The following is a 24737-nucleotide window of genomic DNA, read 5'->3' as shown; positions in this document are numbered from 1 at the left end:
TCTTCCTAAAACTGAGGGACTGAATTTTCTTTTCTAAATACTGGGACTAACTTTCTCTTTTTTTTAAATGCATAATAATCAAAAAAACTGCTCCAATTCAATTATCTTCCTCTTCGAGAAAGAGGGAAAGTTGCCAGATTTATGTAAACTCTGGGCTCTCAACGACGTTTGCCAGTATCAACAAAAGCGCAGTTTTTTTTTACCAGGAACAAACCGTGCATTCTCCGAAGTGGGGGCCACTTCTTTAAACAGGAAAAATCTTCATCTCCGATTAAAAGTAGAAACATGTGAAAATCAACATGCTCTTGGCTGCCGACTGTGGTTTCTGCAATCTGCGTGCCTGGCTTCTGCACTTTTTTTTCTGTCTCTTGCAATCTCACTTGGGTCGGGATGATCAAATATAAAGATGTGCAACGATGCCTTTTGAGGTTGAAGGAGGTGATATGAGAACTGGCCATAAAGTAGGTGACTAGGCAATCACACACACGCACCACAAGTCGTTTTGGGGTTGGCGACAGGTAGCGTCGTTCTGGGAAGCGTATAATAAGACTTGAGGGAAAGCTAGAAGTTACACGAGGGAGAAATGAATAGAAGGTTAAGCTGAAGGCTTAGTTGAGGAAGGGCAAGAGGAGGCTCATATGGAGCACAAACACCGGCATAGACCAGTTGGGTCAAATGGCCTGTTTCTGTGCTGTATATTTTAATGTATTCTAATGTAAGATGGGGTTTTGCAGTTTGCTTAGTGAGCTGTCGCTCGCTTTATGGCCTTCCTCAACAGGATACATTACCCTATTATTTTTTCTTGTTCATTCTATTACCTCTGTCTCCACTTTGTACTTCGTCCGTCCTGCTTACTCTCCCATTGAGGGGAGGGGGCGGGCAAGAGCGTGCAGTGTAGTGCAGTGGTGATTGTTAATGGACTAGCAACCTACAGATGGCCAGTTTGAATCCCGCTACCTTCCTTGAAACAAAATTGGTAATTTCAACGAGCACCAGAAATCTGCGATGACACTACTTCAGTGAGCGAGTAGTAAGCGTATGGAACAGGCTCCCTAGGGAGACAGTGGAAGCAGCAAGTGTCCTTTGTTTCAAGAACTAATTAGATAGATTTCTGTTAGAAAATAATATCTGGGGATACTGTATATAGTTTGGGACACGACATGTCAAACGACTACCAGGATGATGGAATGTGAACTGGATGGACCTTGGTCCTTTTTCTTTCTGATAAACGCCAGAGTCGCTCACATCCTCAGATGAATTTTTATAAAAATACGTGAACATTGCTAGAAGGCGATCCTCTAAGAATGAGCGAAACACCGACTTTCAATGTCAGGTTTTGTTTTTTCCAACTGTTTTCTCTTTTTTAAAAAAAATTCTTTATCTTGTCCAAAAATCGTCTCTCCAAATCTCCAAAGCTAATCGAGAATGCTGTGAAGATCCCTTTGTGAATGCAAATAAATTCCTTCACCATTTCCCTCTGCGTTGGATGGATGTCTGCAGAGGCAAGAGTTTGGAGGTGTTAATTAGATGATTTGTGCTTGCGAGGGTGGGGTTGTGGGGGGGGGGCTGGGGGATGGCGGTGGGAAAATCATGAAAATACAATGATTCTGATTTTTCTAATCCTGACTTTGGGATGGTGGTGTCAGATGGGAGAAGAAAAGAAGGAGCCGATGGAGAGAGAGAAAAAAGCCTCACTTTATAATTTTGTGATGAGCCCATTCAATCTCACTCATCAGCAAACGTGTTGTTTGCTTGACTGGCAAATATCCTCTCCCCCACAAAATACACAGTCACTTCGTTTTGCGGTGTGTCCTATGAAGCGCTTTGAGACGCCCTATGGTACAAAAGTCGCTTTATCAAATGGAAGGGTTATTATCATCCTAAATCCTGAACCTGATCTCCGCTTTGAATCCACCCCAGATGCAATGGGGCCACGTCGAAGAGATCGAGTTGGTCAACGATGGATCAGGCCTGGGATTTGGAATTGTCGGAGGGAAAGCAGCCGGAGTGGTTGTGAAGACGGTGGTACCAGGAGGCCTAGCTGATCGGGTAATGTTTCCCTCCCAGCGTTATTGAACAGGGTGATTGAAGCATGGTCAAAGAGGAGGGTCTTGAGGTGAGTCTTGAATGAGGCAAGGGAGGCGGTGAGGCGGAGGGATTGCGGATGGAGTTCCAAAGGGTGAGGGCAGAGTGGCAGAAGGCCCACCCACCAATGTTCAAGGAGAGGGATGTGAAGCAGGCTGGAGCCCGCTGAGCGGAGGGAACAGGCAGGATTGTAGGGGGGTTAGGAGGTTGCAGAGGTAGTGGAGCAAGGCCCAAATCAGGAGGGATTTGAAAGTGAGGACCAGGATTTTGAGCTCTGTGTGATGCCAGTGGAGTTAAACGAGGATGGGGGTTAATAGGGTCATGGAACTGGTGCGGGCTACAGAGTTCTGGCTGATCTGCAGCCTGTGGAGGGCGATGTTGGGGAGGCCGACAAGCAAGGAGTTTGCATAGTCGAGCCTCGATGTAATGAAAGCGTGTGTGAGGGTTTCGGCTGCCTGTGGTTTGAGACAGTGGCGGAGCTGGGTGATGTGGCGGAGTGGGGAAGGCAGAGTGGGTCATGGCATGGATGTGGGGTAGAAAGGAGAGTTGAGATCAAACAAGACCCCAAGGTTTCGGACTGGCTTAGCAAGGTGGAGTGTGCAACCATGGATGGTGATGCTGTCAGCGCCTGAGGTGAGGAGGCGCTGATGGGAGCCAATCAGGAGAGCCTCAACTGAAGAAAGTTAGCTCTCATCCAGGGCTTGATGTCTGACAGATATTCTGTCAGGACAGCAATGGTCCTGGACTCAAGGGTAGAGGCAGAGAGATAGAGTTGGATGTCATCCGCACACATGTGGAAATTGACCCCATGTCTGCGGATGATGCCACCCAGATGGTGCATATAGATATTGAAGAGGAGGGGACCAAGGACAGAGCCCTGAGGAACACCACACAAGACCGTGCGGGGGCTAGAGGAGAAACTGTTTGTGGCGATGAATAATGCAGGTGGTGTGAGAGGTACAATCTGAACCATTCAAGGACAGAATCAGATTCAGGACTATCTTAGTGGTTAGAGCCTCTCAGTGAGAGGACCTAAGTTTGATTGGCAGGAAGCCTTCAGCAAGTTTCCTTATTCTACACACCTATGTTTACCTGGCAGTAATTAGGAACCCGGTTATTAGTCTAATGGCGGATCACTCTCCATGGGTAAAAATCTCTTCCAAAAAATATGTGGTCACTCAATCCATGACTGTTCGTAGGACACTGCTGTGAGCTGCCGCATTTCACCCACGATATATACCACAACTTGAATTTATATAGTGCCCCCCACAGAGGGTAGCGCCCCAGAGCGCTTGACAGCAGTGGAGCACGATATCAAGCGGGGGAGGTGACTGTAGGTACGGGCGAAAAGGAAGATCTTCAGGCATGACCTGAACATGGGGAAGGAGGGGGAAAGGCATAGAGGAAGAGTGTTCCAGAGTTTCGGGGCATAGTGGCTAACAGTGTGGCCACTGTGGAACTGAGGGCACGAGAGACATGCAGGAGGCTGGAGTCAGTCGAGCGGTGGCAGCTGGTAGTGGGCCGGGGAGTAAGCAGCTGGCAGAGTTAGGGAGGTGCCAGGGCATGAAAGGATTTGACAGTCACAGTCAGTCAATTCCCTTTACAGTCTATCCTGTGAAGCGCTTTAAGACGTCTCAATGACGTGATAAGGCGCTATGTCAAATGCAAGGATTATTATTATTATCTTGTGAAGCTGACCCTCCCTGTGACCCATGCTATTGTGTGCCATGTTTGCAGGATGGAAGGCTGCGGACTGACGACCACATCCTGAGGATTGGAGGCACCGACGTGCAGGGGATGGGGAGCGAGCAAATCGCTCAGGTGTTGAGAAACTGTGGGAACCGGGTCCGAATGGTGGTGGCCAGGAATCCCCAGGAAGACCTTTCCTCCTCCAGAGATCCTCTCCCTCCTCAGGATCGAATCTCTAACGCTGTAAGGAAGATCCCACTTCCATTCGTGAGTTTCCTTTGCAGGCGTATTGGGGGACTGATGGAGCTAAATCCTCTGGGGCCCCTCGAGTTATTACAGGGGAGAATCTCACTGTTGGGACATCAATTTGTTCCATATTCAACCCCAGATTCACAGTACTAAATCATTGATGTGGGTCAGGGTAGACCCTCCTCTTCGATCGCGCCTTCAGTCACCTTCCTTCCGCCCCCCCCCCCATCCTCCATCCGCCCCGATCCCGACCCCCAGCTCGGGTCCGAATCACTGACTATTCAGCACCTTGGGTATCCTCCCGACGTGAAAGGCGCTTTACAAATGTCATTTTGTTGTTGCTCTTGTTCTGCCAGTCAGACTGACTCAGAGATTGGTCATTAAACAGCCTGTCGTAACAAGTCTCTTCTCCGCAGGATATACGAGCTGATGTTCGTATCAAAATGTTCCTCCGCAGAAACCAATCTATATCCCCGCACCCATTCAAGCCTCTATCCTGCTGTGCGCAATTGGCTGCCGTGATCACCCACAAAATTTCCAGTCAATTCACTTTACAGTATATTCTGTGAAGCGCTTTAAGACGTCTCGACGATGTGATAAGGCGCTATGTCAAATACAATTATTATTATATATATTGTATTTATCTGCTTTTTGTTCTGCAGGTAAGCGTTGAGGATCACGACACTTATGATGTGGAGCTCAACAGAGACGGACAGAGCCTGGGCATCACTGTCGTTGGCTACGTCGATGCTTCTCACGGAGGCAAGTTTACAACCATAGCTCCATGAGCCGTCAGTAGAAATGTGTTTCTTGTTCTTTTCTTCCTAAATTGGTGTTAGCCTCTTGTCAGCGCATGGATTTCTCCAACATCTTAAGAAAAGTTTTCTCAGAAGTAGCAAACAAGTGTCTCTTTTCTTCAAATATAACTTGCTCGTGCCTCGTGTGGTAGACAGATGGGCAGTGGTGGTGGTGATTGCAAGCCTCTCTTACAGTACAATGTACACTTATACAGCCCCTTTCACGTCGGGGAGGACGTCTTCATTGGTTGGAGGTGCAATGTTGTGTTTGATAGGACCAGTGTAAATCTGAAGCGCTTTGAGACGTCCTCCCGACGCTTTACCAAGTGCAAGGATTATGATTATACAATACTTGTTGCGAGATGTTCAGATAGCAGAATAACTTGCCACTTTGTCCCTCAGACACTTCTGGTATCTTTGTCAAGAGCATTATACCAGGGAGTGCCGCGGAGCAGAGCGGGTGCATTCAGATCCACGACCGCATTATCGCTGTGAGTCAATCATTGTTTCACTTGAAATTCTTTTCGTTCTCGTCTTGTATTGAAGGTTCCCCCTGTGAGAGTTTCTGCTTGCTCCTATTCCACTCTAACCCACGAAACCCACTTGGCTACATACAAACAAACAACAAAAACTTGCAGTTATATAGCGTCCTTCACATGGGGTAGCGTCCCGGAGCGCTTCAAAGCATAGCAACCCTTCAGCGAAGTTAATGGACATGTTTAAAAGGGAAATCCTGACAGTAGATTCTTGGTGTTATGAGATGTGTGGAGCAAAGATGTGGGGAAATTGATTTAGAAGATCATCTAATGATATTTTTTTTAAAAATGGCCAAAAGGGTTCTTTGAGATTGGGACGTCCTCCTGACGTGAAAGGCGCTTTATAAATGGAATCTTGTTGTTGTTGTTGTTGAGATGAATGATCTACCCCTTTCATTCACTGCATTAATACCTCAGCCCCTTTAAACTGGCCTAATTAATGCCTCCTTTAAGAATCAAGCCTCAAGCAAATTGGAAATTCAGTGGGGTTTGGGAAAGGGGAGTCGAAGGTTTACGTGAGAGGGAGAAGTGAATCAAGAGAAGGGTGTGGGTGAGGGGAACAGGAGGGCTACGGGTCTGGTATGGAGTATAAATAATGTGATAAGGCACTATATCAAACACAAGGATTATTATTATAAACACCGGCACATGGACTGGGGGCCAAATTTCTGTAGCTTTCTATGTAATTTTATGGGATTGGTTTCATTGCTTAATGCTCCATGGGAATTCAATTTTCCCACAGGGAATGGCATCTGGTGTTTGCTTTATAATCCTGCCACTAGGAATTGACCCTTTTTTCCGTAATTATTACAGGTGGATGGGTTTAACATCCAGGAATTGACTAACCAGGAAGCCATCGATGCTTTGCGTAACACTGGGAATACAGTCCATCTTACCTTGGCCAGAAAGAAGGCGGGCGCAGACTCCCATATAGGTATGATACCATTTACCTTCAGCCGTGAAACTCCACAACAACTTGTATAGTAATTTAGTCATATAGTCTCCTACAGGTGGGTTAGCTGCTCGGAGCGCTTAACAGTGGCAGAGCCGAACACTGTGAGCCGTGGGGAGGTGACCGGAGGCATGGTCGCAGAGGAAGATCTTCAGTGTGATCTGAAGGTGGTCAAGGAGAAAGCAAGGCGGAGGGATTGAGGCAGAGAGTGCGTAGTGATTGAAACCACGGCCGCCAATGATGGAGCGGAAGTGACTAGAGACATGCAGGAAGCCAGAGCCAGCTGGGAGAAGGTGGTAGGTAGTGAAGTGGGGGTCAGAGAGGAAGGGCATGACGTGATTTGCACAGGAAGTCACAAGGAGTATTACGTTCCAGATTCAGACAGGGAGCACATAGAGGGCATTACAATTATGAAAGGATTCATTAAGGTGGGTGGAACAGGCTGTTTCCACTTATTTGTTGAGTCCAAAATGAGGGGTATGGGATGGGGGGTTTGGGGGGTAGAAATACAAGATACGAGTTGCAGACCTACAAGGGAGTTCTTCACACTGAGGGTGGTGAGAGTGTGCAACTCGCTGCCAGGAGACTCGATGAATACATAAGGGAGAGAGGAGGAGAGGGGGAGGTGGAGGAGAGTGCAGGGCATAAACACCGGCATGGACTAGTTAGTCCAAATGGCCTGTTTCCGTGCTGTAATGTGAATGAATGCCACACTATAATAATAATAATAATCCTTGCATTTGATATCGTGCCCTAACATGTCTTCAGGACGTCTCAAAGTGCTTCACAGGATATACTGTAAAGTAATGTTTGTGTACTTTGTGGATTTACAAAATAAATTCTGTATTTGAACAGTGAAGACGGATAATGACAGGCACATGATCCTGGCAAATTCACTGATCGGTGAAAGCAATGTGGATAGTGGGGATGAAGAGCAGGAGCAAGAGAAGCAGCAAATGGAACTGGAAGGTACCTGCCTTTTGTCCACTCAATATTTCTGTGTGAGGACGTCAGGTTCAGAAGCAATTTAAATTTGCAAGGCAATGGGGAAAGAGTGGGAGAGTTGGGTATCTCTTTCAAAGAGCCCGCACAGGCATGATAGGCCAAATGTCCTCCTCCTGTGCTGCAGGGTTCTATGATTCTAACTGGACAAAAACAAATTACAGATTTGAGCAAATTCATTTAATAATGTAATACTTAGCGACATGCTCAGCATTTAATCACATCGGCAAATGTGCTGGAGAAACCGCCCCCTCCCACCTTCTGTGGTGTGTAAATCCTCTGCTAGCCCTGTGTGTAATGGCAAAACAGGACAAGCTAAACATCTGGCTTCAACTCTTTAGAATCTGGACTTTGTATAACTTGAAGGTTTGCCTCGGGACGCTCTCCTTGTTTGGTTTTTGTTCATTTGTGTGACTGGCTGCACAAATTAGTTTCACCTTTGGGGGCATGTTTAGATATGCAGTGAGAATTCCCTCCCCCTTTCCCATTTTCCCCCTTATTATCTCTCCTCGCATTTCTTCCTCCTCCCACCCACTCCCCTATCTTACTTCTCCCTCCCTCCCTCCTTCTCTCACTCCCTCTCCCCTCCTCATTGAATTGAATTAAATTAGAATTGAGGATCAGATCAGCCACGATCCAATAGAATGGCGGGACAGGCTTGAGGGTCTGAATGGCCTACCCCTGTTCCTATGTGCCTATTGTCCCAGTCTAATAATTGACCAATTTCAATGCAGTACTAGTTGTTTTTACAAAAAACAGAAGTCGCTGGGAACACACAACAGGTCAGGCAGCATCTATGGAGCGAAGGGATTGATTGTAGGGACCCGAAAGGTCTGGCCTGCTGCGTGTTCCCAGCGATTTCTGTTTGTATTTCAGATTTCTAGCATCTGCAGTGTTTTGCCTGTTGCTATTTGTTTAGTTCAGTGATCGGAGACGTTTCACAGACTCTGATTCTATTCAAACAGCGTCCCAGAGGGTTACAAGCTGAGCGGATACCTCATTTCTGAGCAATTCACGGATAGAGTACATCTTTGTGGTTCCCTCTGTTTTTTCCGTATCCTGATTCACTGATCTGAGTTTGTTTTTTGAATAAGGAGGAGGAGAGCAAAGCTTCGAGTGTGGATTGGGTCTCGGAGACTGTTCTATTGCTCCGCAGTGAGCGAATTGTTTACTGCTCTAAAAACATGAGCAGGCTGATTGTCAGCGACATGTTTCTCTTGGAGCATCTGCTCTTCCATTCTGTTTGATCCAAGGTAAACCGCATTAACGCTCCCAATCATGTGTCACAGCGTTAATTAGCTTGAATCAAATGGAAAAGAAAACATCAAAAGAAAAATCCAAATGTTTATTCTATTGTATATTTTTACAAAGGAGCTGTGTTGTATTGACTGATGGTGATTTTTATTTTAACTTACAAACTGACCAACTAAAATTATTTAGCCTCAAATTCTGCTGACCCTGAACAGTGACCTCACCTCTGCTGTTGACTTTAAGAGGAGCTGAAAGTTTTGTTCCTGATTAACTTTCTCTATTCTCCCACAAATACTACACTCTGCAGTATATTCCTTGAAGTGCTTTGCAACGTCTGGGAGGAGTGAAAAGCGTATATCAAATGCAAGGATTATTATTATTATCTTACAATAATAATAATCCTTGCATTTAATATAGTGTTTTTATGTCAGGAGGCAGTGCCAAAACAAGCCTTCACAGTATTTACTATAAAGTGTAGGGAGTGTTTTGTGTGTAAACACCGCAGCCGATTCAGACTTAACAAACTCCACCGTGGTGTCTGAACTGACAAGCCCCTGGATAAAATTGGCCATTGACTTCATGGCTGTTAGTAGAACGTTGCTGCGCACAGACAGACTGCCCCGTTCAACACACAATCACTACAATTCACATTGGATCCTTTGAGACGTCCTCCTGGCGTGAAAGGTGCTGTAACAAATGCCAGCATTATTTTATGGTGTATTTTAGCACTGTGCTTTTCTCTGTAAAGCAGAAAGGGGTGCTTGTAATCCAACCAGCCTCTGGTGTCTTCTGATATGTCGCAAATGCTGTTTCTTGCCTATTCCTGCAAGACTAAGCTGTGTTGTTGCCATATCAAGTTAAGAGAAGCCTTGAATGCCCAGCGAGCTGCTTCAATCAGATATGGTCCAAGATATGATAAATTATTATCTTTGTTGCGAGTCCAAACATTATGACACGTGTTCCCTATGACGGAGAATTTCAATCCTTTATGAGGTGTAATCTTTCCGGGGTTGGTGGTTGCACATGGTGCAAATACCTTGCCTTCAACTGAGAGATAATTATATGTGACGCCACCTTTGTGAAAATGTATTTCAGGAAACGTAGCATTGTTTACAGACTCGCAATGCATTGAAGAACAGTGGTGTCAAAATGTTTCATCTCATTTGCATGTGCGAGCATTATTTATATAAATTCAAATGGCAAGCTATGTGATTTAGCTGGTTAGATTCCAGCAGTTACCCCAACACACACTCTGGGGTCCCCGAGCCTTGCCAACCTGTGCCTAATACTCTCCAGAATTAGGTGAGCAGGATGTGTCCCTCCAGGGAGAGAGCGCGCGCATTCCATTCCAAAAGTATGTCTCTGGGATTTCTATGTGTAGGTGGGATGTATGTGATTCTCAGTTTAGTTTGGATACTCTTTAAGTATGGTGAAGGGTTTCTGCATGTGTCAGACCCCCGGCTGACCAAGATAAAAAAAATCTAAATTTAGTGTCTTCAATTTTTTTGTCAAATTTTCTCCCCACTGGCAAACTCTTCTCCACTCCTGATCTGGCCTGCTCTCTCTGGGGTGAAAGTCCACATGTGCTGATTACCCTCCTGTATCCCCTGTCCCCCTGCCCGCCCCACCACAAGTGGTCCGCTGTTCAGGTGTGAGCTGTGCCAGTGAGTGTTAGCAGCACCACTCGACTTTAAAGGCTGTCACAGTCGAGCCTGACCTCTCCTCATCCGGCTGCCACACATGCGCACAACGGGTAGAGGGTGCTGTGGAGGGACCAGGGATAGAAACACTGGCTGGTTGCACCCCCCCAATTCCCTCCCACCCCTTCAATGGAAGGTCAAAGGGAGCTAATTCAGCCCTCTCGCTGAGACCAGCAAATGATTTTTGTTCTTTGATGGCTCTCTCCCATCAGTAAAAAATTCACATCTTGTGTTATTAATTAGAGATGTCGTCCAAGGCTCTTGCATTGGCTTTATCTGTATGCAAATTACAAGACAAGTTTACATTGATACATTGCCATTGCTAAGAAGAGAGATCATTGGGAGAGGACAGACCCGGAGGTGCTGTCTATGGAACGAGATGCTAAAGCGAGATCCAGTCTATGCCTATTTGGGTATTTAGTTGGACATTGAAAGAACCTCTGGCCCTACTCAAAGAGACATGCATTCCAGTTACTCACACACAGTGAGCCACAATGCAACTCATGCTCATACCACCAATTAATAATAATAATTCTACATTTGCTAGAGAGACTCTCATGTAGGGAGGTCATCCAAAAGCGCTTCAAAGATCTTCTGTAAAGTGGATTGATTTTGTGTGTATTTGTGGGCGAATGCAGCAGCCAAGTTGCGCACAGCAAAACCTGACGATTGGAAGCTGCAGGGCAGGGGTGTGGTAACTTTACAGAGGCAGCTTTGACTGATATGTTGATTGGGCAGATTGATTGAGCGATGAATAATTTAAACCTTTGCTGAGATTAAACAAGTTATGGTTAAGTATGTGCTGCAAGGCTATTACGGCTCTGGCTTTGAAACTCCTAACTTGTTTTTTGTCCCATTTCCATGTTACATAAAGTTCCCGACTCTACTAATATCAGACTGTTGCTGCTGGGGCGCTGGTTATAAATGCACTAACTCGGGAAAACATCAGGAATTTTATCTCCATGATTAAGGCTGGTTTGGATTTTTACAAAAGTGTGGCTTAGAAACATTCATCAGAACACTAGGATTTGTTCAAAGCTTGTTTAGTCGCTTAAAAAACTTCAGGTGTGCTATTCGACAGAGATAGTGGAAACTTAAGTGCTGCAATTTCAAGTGGGATTTCTTAATAACTTGCACTTCACACAGAAACTACCGAGAAAGGTGCAGTACAGAAATGGGCCTTTCGGCTCAACTAGTCCATGCCGGTGTTTATACTCCACACAAGCCTTAGCCCTGCTATTCCCCTCTCCTGCACCCCTCTATTCCCTTCTCCCTCATGCAGGCATCAAGTTTCATGTGAAAAGACTCGGGAGCGCTTTACAAAATGGGGATGAAGTGAATGTTTTTATATTGGCAAATGTAGCAGCTAGGATCCGTAAATGACAATGAGATGAGCAGACAACTCGTTCAAGGTCTGTCTCAAGAACATACCTCTTTGACTGCACTTTCAGTCACCTTTTCCCTTCAGCAACCCACGTCTGGTTCGGGTGCCAAGCCAGCTGCTTCGGACGTCATCCTGACATGAAATAATAATAATCCTTACATTTGATGTAGCGCCTTATGTCTTTGAGACGTCTCAAAGTGCTTCACAGAATATACCGTAAAGTGAATTGACTGTATATTTTGTGGATGAAACACAGCAGCCAATTGTGCACAGCAGCGTCCCCACAAACAGTCGGTGGATTGAGTGACCAAATTATTATTTTTAATATAAATTTTTTGAATGGATTATTACCCCTGGAAAAGCGATCTACAATCAACTAACAACCGGGTTCCTACTTACTACTAGGTAAACAGAGGCATGTGTGTGGAGTAAGAAAACTTGCCTAACGTTTCGTCCTGCCCGGGAATCGAACCCAGTTCCTCTCTCACATGCGAGGCGAGCGGGCTAACCACTAACCACTAAGGTCGACCACGCTATCCTCCTCCACCGCTTGTCCTCCCACCTCAACCTTCAAGGCCCTGTCCTTGAGTGGTTTAGGTCGTACCTCTCCCAGCGTCTTCACTTTGTTTCCACAAACGGCTTTTCCTCCACCCCCACACTGTCTCGTGCGGTGTCCCTCAGGGCTCTGTCCTCGGTCCTCTCCTCTTCACCCTCTATATGCTCCCCCTGTGGTGACATCATCCGCAGACATGGGGTTAACTTCCACATGTATGCGGATGACACCCAACTCTACCTTTCCTCCTCTACCCTCAACTCCACGACCCCCGATGTCCTGACAACTGTCTGTCCGACATCGAGTCCTGGACGAGAGACAACTTTCTTCAGCTCAACGTGCGCAAAACTGAGGCCCTCCTGATTGGCTCACGTCAGCGCCTCCGCACCTCAGGCGCTGACAGCATCAGCATCCAAGGCTGCACTCTCCACCTCTCAAAGCCATCAGGAACCTCGGGGTTCTGTTCGACCCTGAGCTGTCCTTTCTCCCTCATATCCGCACCACAACTGGCACCGCCTTCCATCACCTCCGGAACATGGCCAGACTACGGCACTACCTCACCCCTCACGCGGCTGAAACTCTGGTCCACGCCTTTATCACCTCAAGGCTGGACTATGGGAACTCTCTCCTCGCCGGCCTTCCCGACCCTCCCTCCACACTGCACGTCATTCAGAACTCTGCAGCTCGTGTACTGTCCCGCACCAGGCTTCAGGACCACATCACTCCCACCCTCGCTCGCCTCCACTGGCTCCCCATCCCCCAGAGGATCTGGCCTCGCTCCCTCCTACCTCTCTGACCTACCTACCTACCTGCCAGTACCCTCCGTTCCTCTGGCTCCGGTCTGCTCCACATCCCCCGCCCCAACCGCCCTACTATCGGTGGCCGGGCCTTCAGCCTCTCAGCCCCGAGGCTCTGGAACTCCATCCCCCAGTGCCTTTGCCACTTCCTCCCTTTCCTCCTTCAAGGCCAGTCTCAAGACCTTTCTCTTTGACCGTGCCTTCAGCTCCCCTCTCGACTCTCTACCCCCTCCTCGCTCCCTCCCTCCCTTCCCTCACCCTGACCATTTCCCCCCCAATGCTCGGGTCCTGACCCAACTGTACAGCGCCTTGGGACGTCCTCCCGACGTGAAAGGCGCTCTATAAATGGAATCTTGTTGTTGATGTTGTAAGCTACAGGATGTGAGATGTATAAATGTAAAGTTGTATTGTGTTGCAGTATGCACACGGATAAATTGGTGCAAGATCCCCGGACAGGACCTCTAATTGGTTATCCAGGTCAGGGAGCATGGGATTCCTGTCAACTGGACGCATGTTGGGTTGACTCCTGGAAACTCTGCTCCAAAAGAGTAGTTCCTCTGAGCCAGCGCAATGCACTTCCATGTTTCCACCATTGAAGCATTCCATTTAAGATGTGTCCTGTGGTGTATTTGTGTGTCCTGTAGGGTGTGGTGTGTGTGTGTTTCCTGTGGTGTGTGTGTGTGTGTCCTGTGGTGTTTGTGTGTGTCCTGTGGTGTTTGTGTGTGTCCTGTGGTGTTTGTGTGTGTCCTGTGGGGTGTGGGGTATGTGTATGTGTGTCCTGTGGTGTATGTGTGTGTGTCCTGTCATGTGTTGGTCCTGTGGTGTTTATGTGTCTCCTGTGGTGTGCGTATGTCCTGTGGTGTGTGCATATGTCCTGTAGGGTGTGTGTATATGTCGTGTGGTGTGTCTGTGTGTGTTCTGTGGTGTTTGTGTGTGTCCTATGGTGTTTGTGTGTGTGCTGTGTGTGTGTGTGTCCTGTGGTATATGTGTGTGTGTCCTGTGGTATATGTTTGTGTGTCCTGTGGTATATGTATGTGTGCCCTATGGTATATGTGTGTGTGCCCTATGGTATATGTGTTTGTGTCCTATGTTATATGTGTGTGTGTGTCCTGTGGTATATGTGTTTGTGTGTCCTGTGGTATATGTTTGTGTGTCCTGTGGTATATGTTTGTGTGTCCTGTGGTATATGTGTGTGTGTCCTGTGGTGTGTATATGTGTCCTGTGGTGTGTGTGTGATGCCTCTGCCGCTGCTTTGGCAGTAAAAACCTCTTGATTTATTTATGAGTTCTGATGACAGTACTTTTTCACACAGAGAGCTGTTGGGACCCTCTCCCAACAATGCCCTGCCAAGTGATATGATGGAGGCAGAGTCCATTGTGGGTTTCAAGAGGAAAGCAGGGAGGTGTACAATAGCAATAATCCTTTCATATCATGTAGTACCTTATCACGTCTTTGAGACGTCTCAAAGCTCTTCACAGAATATACTGTAAAGTGGAGTGACTGTATTATTGTGGGCGAAACATGGCAATCAATTGCGCACAGCAGGATAGAGGCTTGAAGGGGTGTGGGGATAAAACAAAACAGTGGGATTGAATGGACAAATTGCTCTGAGACCTGGTGCAGACTGGATAGTTGAATGACCTCCTTCTGCCCTGTCAATTTCTATGAATCCCTCCCCCCCACCACCGCGCCTCCCCTTCCCAATTATTCAAAATCCGCTTGCATAAGGTTTAAGCTGGGAAGTGTCTTCATGTCCCAGGTGTCAGTTTGAGCTTTGTTCAATAGCCAACACTCCATGTCACAGCCCAGATCGGCCAGACTCATGGAACCAGTCTTCCGCAGTTCACTTTGTGGCATCTGCTTCTCGTAAAGAGTACATTCTGGAAGTGGAAACAGTCGTCCACTTTGGAAACTGGGATGAGGCCGATGAAGGAATTCTGTTTTATCCGTAAACAGAACCGAGACGTGGGTTTGCCCTGCGGAAGGAGTCTGCTGCTATTTTAAGGAAACTTGTCCAACAAATCTTGACCTCCAAGTGCAGTGCAGTGTAGTGTCGTGCGGTGTTGTGCCGCACAGCGCCCTCTGGTGTCTTATCCACTGAAGTTGCGCTTTGAGGTGGCGCAGAAAGTCACTTTTATGCACATTTAGTGGGAAATTTTGATCTGTTGTATTTAACTGTTAAGTAACGAGGGATTATATTGCTATACACTTGCTGCTTCTGTTCTCAATAATAAGCCAACAAAGTCTGAAAATAGAATATTGCTCTGTTTTGATGATGACAATAATCTTACATTTGATGCAGCGTCTTAACACATCGTCGAGGCATCTCAAAGCGCTTCACACTGACTGTGTATTTTCTTGGTGAATGTGACCGCCAGTTTCCTCACAGCAATGTCCCACAAACAGCTACATAGTGAATAAGCAATTTTATCTGGAGGTTTGTTGCCCAAGACACCAGGAGAAGCTCATGGCTTTTTGTTCCAAACAGGAACTTTGTGATCTTTTAACATCCCCCTAAACGGGCACAGGCGGGAACTCAGTTTAAATTAGTGTCTGAAGGATGGCACATCAGACAATACAGTACTCACTGCCCTGGAGCGTCAGCTAAAACTGTGAGCTGGTTTTATCATTATTCTGTACTTCGGAAGAAACTGCTGTACACTCTCAACACCACTCGAAACTGCTGTTTCGCCCACAAACATTATACATGATACATTCACTTCACATTGTATCCCGTGAAGCGCTTTGAGACGTCTCGAAGACGTGATAAGTTGCTATATCAAATCCAAGGATTATTGTTATTATGTTATTAACAGTGAAACTGATTTTACTTCCTGATTCTTATCCTCTCCATACTGATTGAGGGTGGTGATGATGCTCTAACCAGGATGTGGAGCAAACCTTGATGTGTTGTGCGATTAATGGGATTTCCTGTTATAAGTGTTGTGAAGTGCAGGAGATTTACTGGTGTGTGAAACATCACCTCCGTTGTGTGATTGGATAATATGCTTTCAGGAGCTTTAGAAGCTGTCAGTTAGCTTTGCCTTAATGTCCCAAGGGAACTATTAGGTGTCAGCCTGGCTCAGCTGGTAGCACTCTCGCTCTGAGGCTGAAGGTTGTGGGTTCAAGCCCATGCTGGGAATTTGAGCTCACAGTCTAAGCTGATAGTCTTGTTTTCAAAGGTGTTGTCCTTTGGATGAGACGTGAAACTGAGGTCCCTGATGCCCGTTTGAGGGGACATGAAGATCCTGCCATCCTAATCAAAAAGCGTTTCTCCTGGTGTCCTGGCCAACAATTCCCCAGGTAAAAATAATCATTAACTCCATGTTAGTTTGTTGGACATTGCTTCCTGTGAATTGGCTGCCATGTTTGCCTCACAGGTAGATCCTGGGTTCTTTAATGTCCGAAGATAGGAAAACTAGACACAGTTCAGCATCTCTTTTTATAGTAATTTTATAATTTGGTCACTCAATCCACGACTGTTTGTCGGACTATGCTGTATGCAATTGGCTGCTGCGTTTCGCCCACAAAAATACACAATCAATTCACTTTACAGTAAATTTGTGAGACTTCTCAAGGATGTGATGAGGCACTATATCAAATGCAAGGATTAGTATTATTAACTCATCTGAAGGACGGCAATTCAGCGCTTGCCCCCCGCAGTACTGTGCTGAAGCATCAGCCTGGACTTTCAGCTCAGGTCCGGAGCTCCAAGCTGTGATGGCAAAGGCAGGAGATTTGACTTGGCGCTCTGAGCTGTCCTTCCTCAGACCTCTCTCGGGATATTCGGCTGAAAATCCTTTCAAAATTTCACTTTGCACATGAGATTGTATGGGCCAAAGTTCCTTTCCGTCAACACATCATTATGGGATCGAATGCAGGCTTAACTCCAGAGGTCTCCAAAGGTTTGACATACTGTAACAGTAGGACTTCAAGTTTGGGTAAATCTATACAAATATTTAATTCATGGCCAATAAATCTCTCTACAGCTTCGCACTGAGCAGTGTGTCACTCCATGGGTTGTGGAGTGCACAATGTTGGTGTAAATGGTAAGGGAAGTGAAAACTCATTGCAACCAACCCTTCGCCTCTCCATACACATTCCCAAAGAGGTAAAACTTCTCTTTGCTAAGGAAGAAAGCAGAGTCTGTAGTATTACAGTACTTGCCTCGCACGCGAGAGGACCCGAGTTCAATTTCCGGGCGGGTCAAAACCTTAGCCATGTCTCCAGCCTCCACACGCCTCTGTTTATCTAACAGGAAGTAGGAACCCAATTGTTAATCAGTTCGCTTTCCGCGGTAACATTCCCTCCAAAACACAAAATGAAAAAACAATGGATCATTCAATCCACGACTGTTTGTGGGATACTGCTGTGTGCAATTGGCTGCAGCGTTTCACAACAACAACAACAACAAATTACATTTATAGAGCGCCTTTCACATCGGGAGGAAGTCCCAAGGCTATGGACAGTCAGGAGTCGGGGCCCGAGCATGGGGGAGGGGTGGGTAGGGGTGAGGGAAGGCAGAGAGGTGGGAGGGCGATGGAAGGCACGATCGAAGAGAAGGGGCTTGAGACCGGCCTTGAAGGAGGCAAGGGAGGAAGCCAGGCAAAGGGACCGTGGGATGGAGTTCCAGAGTGTGGGGGTAGAGAGGCTGAAAGCCCGGACACCGATGATAGGTGGGTCGGGCGGGAGACATGGAGCAGACCGGAGCCCAGTGAACGGAGGGAGCGGGCAGGTTGGTAGGGTCAGCAGGTCAGAGAGGTAGGAGGGGGCGATGCCATGGATGGCCTTGAAAGTGAGGACCAGGATCTTGAACTTGATCCTCTGGGGGATGGGGAGCCAATCTACTTTACAATATATTCTGTGATGCTCTCAATGATGTGATAAGGTGCTATATCAAATGCAGGATTATTATTATTTACCAGCTTCAAACAGGGTGTATGTGTGTGTGTGTGTCTGTTGGTGGGGGAGGCAGATCATCAAGGCTTTACACAACACTGCTGCTTGGATTGAATTTCCACAGGCTTCTTTGCCTCAAATGTCCTCAAGGCATGTAAAGTGTGGAGTCCTGTAGCTCAGTGGTTAGAGCAATCGCTTTGCAAGCGAGAGACCTGAGTTCAATTCCAGGCAGAGGGCGAAACCTTGGGCAAGTTTCCTTACTCCACACAGAGCCTAATAATAATCCCTCCAAAACCAAAAACAATAATAAATTGGTCATTTTCAATCCACGACTGTTTGTGGGACATTGCTGTGCGCAATTGGCTGCCGCGTTCGCCCACAAATATGCAGTCAATTCACTTTACAGTGTGTTCTGTGAAGCGCTTTGGGACATCCTCCCGACGTGAAAAGCGCTATATCAAATGCAAGGATTATTATTATTACTATTATTAAAGCTGGTAGCCTCCCTCCATTCTTTGGACTATGGTGGGCAGCTTTAATGTGCGTGGAGTTTGGAGTGGATGAGAATGGGTCCTTATCGGATCAGCCACCAGCTGGGTTGTCCTCGTTCATTTGAACTTAATTTATCTGCTGCTCGGATCCTTCCCACCCTCCTGTCCCCCTCGTGTCCCTGCCTCTGATTTATTAATGTTTGGACACTGTTTAACTATTGAGTAATGGTTTCCTTAGCTGTGTACGCACAACCCAGTTTGCAGCCGGTCTGTTTTAAGAGCTGGGGGTCTGGTTCAGAGTCACAGTTCTTAAGCAGCATTGGGGGGGGAGGGGGAGGGGTAGAGACGTGGCTCTTTCGGAGTCTACAGTGAGCAAAAACCATCATGGGAACAATTTTACTCTTGACTCATTGGGGCATGGACCTATTTGAATTCCTGTAGAGAATAGGCTATGTTCAGAGAATGACTAGCGCAGAGATGGGTAATCTTTACATAGTTAGTACTTTCCTCATGGGTGGGGGGCGGGGAAACAGACTAAACATAACTCAGAAACCATCATCTCTCTTGTGGTAGATGTCTCAAAGCCGTTTGAGTGCTGACGTTATTTATGAGCTTCTAAGTTTGATTCATATGCTTCTAACATTTGTACAATGTCTTGGGGGGGTTGGAGTGACTCCTGAGGGGGTTTCCACAGTGAAATTTCTGCAGCAAATGAAGAAACTCACTCGAAAGTAGAAACCCAAGAAGACTTTGGAAAAATGTTCATGTCACCAGCACTTTTCAACGAAGCAAAATTCCTGCGCATGTTTGCAATTTATGTAGCATCTCTTTATACTTACTGTTGACTGATTGGAGATTTGGCTACAGTTTCGCACAGTTTCCGTCCTCCGATGGGATTGAGAAAGTAAACCCAGGACAAATAGTTTTACACATGAAAACAGAGGCTGGACAAGAGGGTGTAGTTTCAGGGTGATCACGAGGGCAATTTCAGGACAGACACCAGCACATCCCTCTCTTTGTGACTGGAAGGGAATTCTTAGAGAAGGTGGTTGAGGCCAACAATGGATTCCTTTAAAAGAAACAGCTTAATAATTTAATGGGAAAATGGGCAGGAGGGTGTTCAGGAAGGTCGAGATGAAATTGATTGAAGGGCCTTCTTTATCCGAATCAATCTTTTGATAGCTGATGGAACAGAATCTCTGTCAATTCTGCAGCTAATATGCTGATTCCAGAGGATTTGGGAATCTTGGCTTGTTTCTTAGACTACAGTACTTGAGCTAATTGAACCATTGGCAATTGCACAATTTGGCGTCCTTCACCGTCGAACCTTGAGGGGTTTACAGGAACCAAGTGGGAAGAATCACCACCCCCAGTGACTTTGCCTGCCCTCCAAGTCCTGCCAACGAGCCCAGCTGGCTGGGCTGTCGTCAGCAGTGCCATGGAGTCCTGTGAACCCATCTTGCTCAGGAACCGGACTAGAGACCGCTACAGAGGGTGGACTCAATTCTGACATTGCCGAGCATTTCACATTGAAGCCAGTTCAGCTCAGAGGAGCCCCCGCTCAGCTTCTGCTTATCCCGTTCCCCTTTGAACAATTCTGTTGAAACAGCCTCGTTAGCCGAGTGCAGGGAGGGACTGTTTTTCATTCCTTCCAGCCAACACGGGCCCCTCGTCAGACCTAAGCTACTTCCGTTCAGAAGGTCACCGTCCTGGCGGGGTGGGAAATCGTTTATACAAGATTAAATTTACAATCTTGGTGGATAAGTTCATAAAAATGTTTTCTTTCAGTGAAATTGCTGGCAGATGGTTTTATTGTTCCTCTGGCATTTCTGAACATATTTAGCGTTTGGCTGGATTCTTGACCCGTTAACCTTCTGAAAATGGTTTTAAAATATGGCTATTTATGTGAAAGGTTCCTGTTCCATCGTGCTTTCTGGTTTATAAATAAATTAACCCCTCAAAAATATGTACCTTTTTGACTGTACAGTCAGAGCTTGATTTAGCCTCTTTCATTCATTGATCCCCCTGCCCCCCCCACCCCACCCCACTACAATAAAACCCCTGGTCTGATGTTAAACTAGGCTCCCATCTGTACCTCTTAAGTGGGGATTATAGATCCCATGGCACTATTTGGAAAAAGAGAAGGGGATTTCTCTCACCCGGTGTGCTGGCTGGCAATCCCTTTGGGTAAGATTGATTGTTCACTTTATGGCTGTTTGTGGGGCTGCCTTATTCGCCTGCGAGTACAGTTACTACATTTTGCAACAAAACCCTGTGGAGCCCCTTGAGCCATTCTCCCGACGTGAAAGGTGCACGGGAAGTGATGTCAGCGGTGAGCCGATGACCCGGACGGGTTGACTGACGGTCTTATTTTTTGCCTAGTCACAATGCGGGGACTGAGCTTGTGGACCATAAACACCGTGATATAACAGGGGATGGGGTGGGGGGTAAAGGTCCTGCCTATATCATCTTACTCCAGTAAGACAAGAAGAGTCCAGGAACAGAATGTGGGCCATTCTCCGGATCACCATCTCACCTGTTGACTCGGCCACTTCACGCTTCATTTTTACTCTGTGAACATCAGTGAGATTGTAGGGTTTTCTTTTAAGGTCGATTTTTGTGGATTAGCAAATGGTCGTTGTCAAACCTCCTCAAAATAAAGCAGTGGTGTCCCAAACCTCTTCACTGCCAAATCTCATCGGCACAATCTGCCGTGTTTTTCACTGATTAGCTGCTGCTGTTGCCATCCAACAGGTGTTGGACAGAGAGGGAGAGGGCTGTTGTTTGTCTGCTGTACCTGAATGTAAGCCTCGATAGGATTAAGGCCTACACAGCAACAAATTGTGTCTCCTGGCTGATTACCTTGGCTCAGTTGATAGCACTCTCGCCTCTGAGTCAGAAGGTTGTAGTTTGAGCCTGACATCAGAGTCTTTGAATTCAAGCTGACATTGCAATGAAGTGCTGGGATGATCCTATCTGCCTGTTGTGTGCGGCCGTTAACAATCCCACAGTGCTATTCGAAAAAACAAGGAAGTTTCTCTCTCCCAGTGTCCTGGCTGATGAGATAAAATAGGTCATTCATTTCATGGCTGGTTTGTGAGATGTTGCTGTGCCTAAACTGGCTGCATCCTCAGCTTGTAAAATACAGTAAAAGCGCTTTGAGAAATCCACCTGACGTGAAAGACATCAAATGGAAGGATTTTTTTTCAAAAAAAATTTAAAGGAAGATATCACCCCGACAGGTGAAATGTAAAATAAACGAAGTGAAATGGACTCCGCACAGTCTGTTAACGTTCGAAAGGTTTTTTAGAAAATGCGCAAATGGTGCGGGAACCTGGGAAGCCTTCTGGGTGTCACTGATAGCTGCAATTCCGCTTTATGCTTTTGAGTCAGTGGCAGTTTCAAAATGACTCAGCTCAGGAACCTTATCCGTGTAACGCTGGTCTTTGTCAAGGGTCACCTGTGGGGCAGCCCCTGCATATCATGCTATCTAAACCCTATCAAGCTGTCTGGCTTGTGCAACCCAGGGCAGCAGGTAAGAAGTCTGAATAGATAAAAATGTCAAGATAGCAGGAGCAGAACGGAAGAATGGTTCAGAACTGTAGGCTGTAATAAAGCTTGTGTTACAATCTGGGCTAATTAAACCAGATCAACCATTTCTAGCTGCCAACAGTATAAATTTAAAGCCTTGCGATTGCGACTTGCCGATTTGCTGCTCAGATAATGATGACGGCTTGTCAACTGCTTATTTCCCTCGGGGTCAGGACTGCGCAAAGCAGGCAACGTTTCTGAAATCAAAACACTGGAGTCAAACCTTTTCCTTTCCCCCCTCTCCACCCAACTGCATCCTCCCCGTCAGAAGCTGAGTATGTATGTCTGCTGCCTTATCAAAGCTCGGTGTCCAAACACTGGCCTAGTGTGATGTGACCTGATGAGTCCGCCACCCAGTGTTGTGTGACGGTTCCTTTATGAGGGGCTCAGCTGCAAGGATTAAAGCCCTTTTATCCATATTAAAGACCTATCGTGCACATAGCTGGGAACTCAGCAGACACGTGAACAGACTGTGTTCGCTAGGCACTGTGGGACATCCTCCCGGCGTGAAAGGCGCTTTACAAATGTGATTTTGTTGTTGTTGTACTTTTCAAGTGGAGATGGCAATTAGTAACCTGGGACTTGTGCATTTATGGTGCCGCCTTAGAACATAAGAACATAAGAATTGCATTTTACACCGAAAAAGTGATCGACTTCCTCGACCATTCCTTTGTTACCTTCCTCTCCCCTTTCTCTCTTGCTCAGCATCCAACCCCACCACTGTGCAGCGCTCCGGGACGCTGCCCTGTGTGAAGCTGCATCAATCCAAATTGTTGTTGTTGAAAGTCAATTCTAGAACAGTCGGCTTCAAAGACAAACCACACCTGGATTCTATAGACAAGCCTCTTTATCACACTGTGGTGTGGGTCTCTAAGCTCAAGAAGGAAGCTTGTGAAATGAAAAGAGGCCTCATGGCAGGCCTGCAAAAGGAAAAGTTTAACAAACTTACAAGTTTAAAAAAACGTAAGAATAGTTTGAGCAACATTTAACCTCGGGATCACTGTTTTCCACTGGTTCCCAACAAACTAACTTCATAATTACCCAGAAAACCCAACACTGACTTGTCGTAATATCTGCTTGACATTTATGATTAAGAATTTTATAAATAAATAAATATATATACACATACACAGTATATATAAACCCAAAAGAAACCATACTTTGCTTTGAAAGTCTGACGAAGAGCCTTTTGGCTTGATACCAGCAATCGAACTAAAGCCAAGTGTCTGGAATCAGAAATAAGTCCTGACTTGATTCCAACATTGAATAAGAAAGAAGCACGTTAACATCTGCTTCAGCCATTTAGTAATGAAATTATTTAAAATCTTAAATACATCTTTTACGGTAGTTTGGCGAACCTTAGTTTTTTTTTGAGTTTCCAGGAAAAAAAATGTGCCTTTTTTGAGTTTGAGTTTGAGTGAAGAAGGCTATTCTGCCCATTTGATTTCACCTTTGCAGAGCAGCCTAGTCTACCGACCCCGACACAGCAACAGGCTGCTTTGACAAGCATGAAAAGTATTGCTCGCACCACATTTTATACCAAAAAAAAGACCTATTCGATCGCCTCTTTGTCACCTCCCCCTTTCCCTTGCTCATCCAAACCCACTGTGTTGCGCTCTGAGACGCTGAGCTGTATGAAGGTTGCTGCATCAATGCAAATTGTTGTTAGATCCTTTTATGACTGTCTACCCAATGGTCCAACGGAGGGCTCAAGAACTTTCAAAGAGCCCGTGTTTTGTTTAAAAATAATTGATCGCTCATGTGACTGTGTTTAGTTTTTAACAGGCGGAGGGTGTGTGTGGGAGGGGGAGAAGGGGAGGGGAATAAACACACGTGAAGTATACCTCAGGCAAGTCTCCAATGCTGCAGGCAGTCCTGTCTCGCACGGAGCCGTATATACAAGGCATCAAAGGCGTTTGATCACAAGTCACAGCAGGTTGTTTTAACCCCGTGCGTTTCAATGTTAAGGTCATGTTTAGAATATTATGTGTGCCATTGGACAACCCTTGCCCTTCAAATAAAGGGCATTGTTACCTTGGAGAGAGTTCAGAGAAAAATAATACGCATGTTTCCCGCACTTAAAAGGGGCTCCCCGCTTCTTAAGGGAGAGAATCAGAGACTGAACTGTTTTTTCCATTGAAGAAATGATTAAGCGAGGATGTGATCCTGACCTCTTTGAAGGCTGGCTGAAGCGAGGGGACAAAGCAGGTTCTTACTGGGGCTGAATAACAGTTGAATCACTGGAGGAACTGGAGGGTGAGAGTGCAACGTGCAAATTGGCTCAGACTAGAGAAACAGGCAGAATAGACTCCTGTTTATGGAAGGCGTCTCTGGAGCACAATTAATAATAATCCTTGCATTTGATACAGCGCCTTATCACATCTTCGAGATGTCCCAAAGCGCTTCACAGAATATACACTAAAGCGAATTGACTGTGTGGGTGAAATCAGAGTTCCGAGATGGAACTTGCACCTTCTCACTCAGACAAGAGTGCTACTTTCTAGGCCAGGTAGGGGACATGAAGCAGGCTGGTTTTAGCTGAGTGTAGGGAAGTGGGAAGAGCGGTAGTGTTGTGGGAGGCCACAGAGGGATAGAGAGGCCATAAGCAAGGATGGGGGGAGGGATGATGATCTCATGGAGCCTGGTGCGGGAGAATTACTTGATGTATTTCTAACTGACAGGTAACTTGCAATTGCTGCCTTTTAGCTCAGGTATGTATTTATTAACCGGTTACTCCCCAATATTTATAATTTCCTGTTTG

The 24737-nt window shown here is 46.3% G+C and overlaps 1 protein-coding gene across 3 annotated transcripts in view; it reads left to right on the top strand.

Moving 5' to 3' along the window:
- Positions 1-24737, top strand: part of patj (PATJ crumbs cell polarity complex component) — a 149636-nt gene that overhangs the window by 14580 nt on the left and 110319 nt on the right. For all 3 annotated transcript variants that reach the window (XM_042334863.1, XM_042334864.1, XM_042334862.1), the window contains exons 7-12: positions 1921-2049; positions 3823-4041; positions 4686-4785; positions 5223-5311; positions 6170-6290; positions 7164-7277. In XM_042334863.1, coding sequence (XP_042190797.1) covers positions 1921-2049; positions 3823-4041; positions 4686-4785; positions 5223-5311; positions 6170-6290; positions 7164-7277 — 772 coding nt within the window. The remainder of the gene's footprint in view (positions 1-1920; positions 2050-3822; positions 4042-4685; positions 4786-5222; positions 5312-6169; positions 6291-7163; positions 7278-24737) is intronic.

This window comes from Callorhinchus milii, unplaced genomic scaffold, assembly GCF_018977255.1.
Source record: "Callorhinchus milii isolate IMCB2004 unplaced genomic scaffold, IMCB_Cmil_1.0 Scaffold5, whole genome shotgun sequence".
Classification (NCBI taxonomy): Eukaryota; Metazoa; Chordata; class Chondrichthyes; order Chimaeriformes; family Callorhinchidae; genus Callorhinchus; species Callorhinchus milii.
The sequence above is the reverse complement of the archived record's forward strand: the minus strand, read 5'-3'. Positions and strand labels throughout refer to the sequence as shown.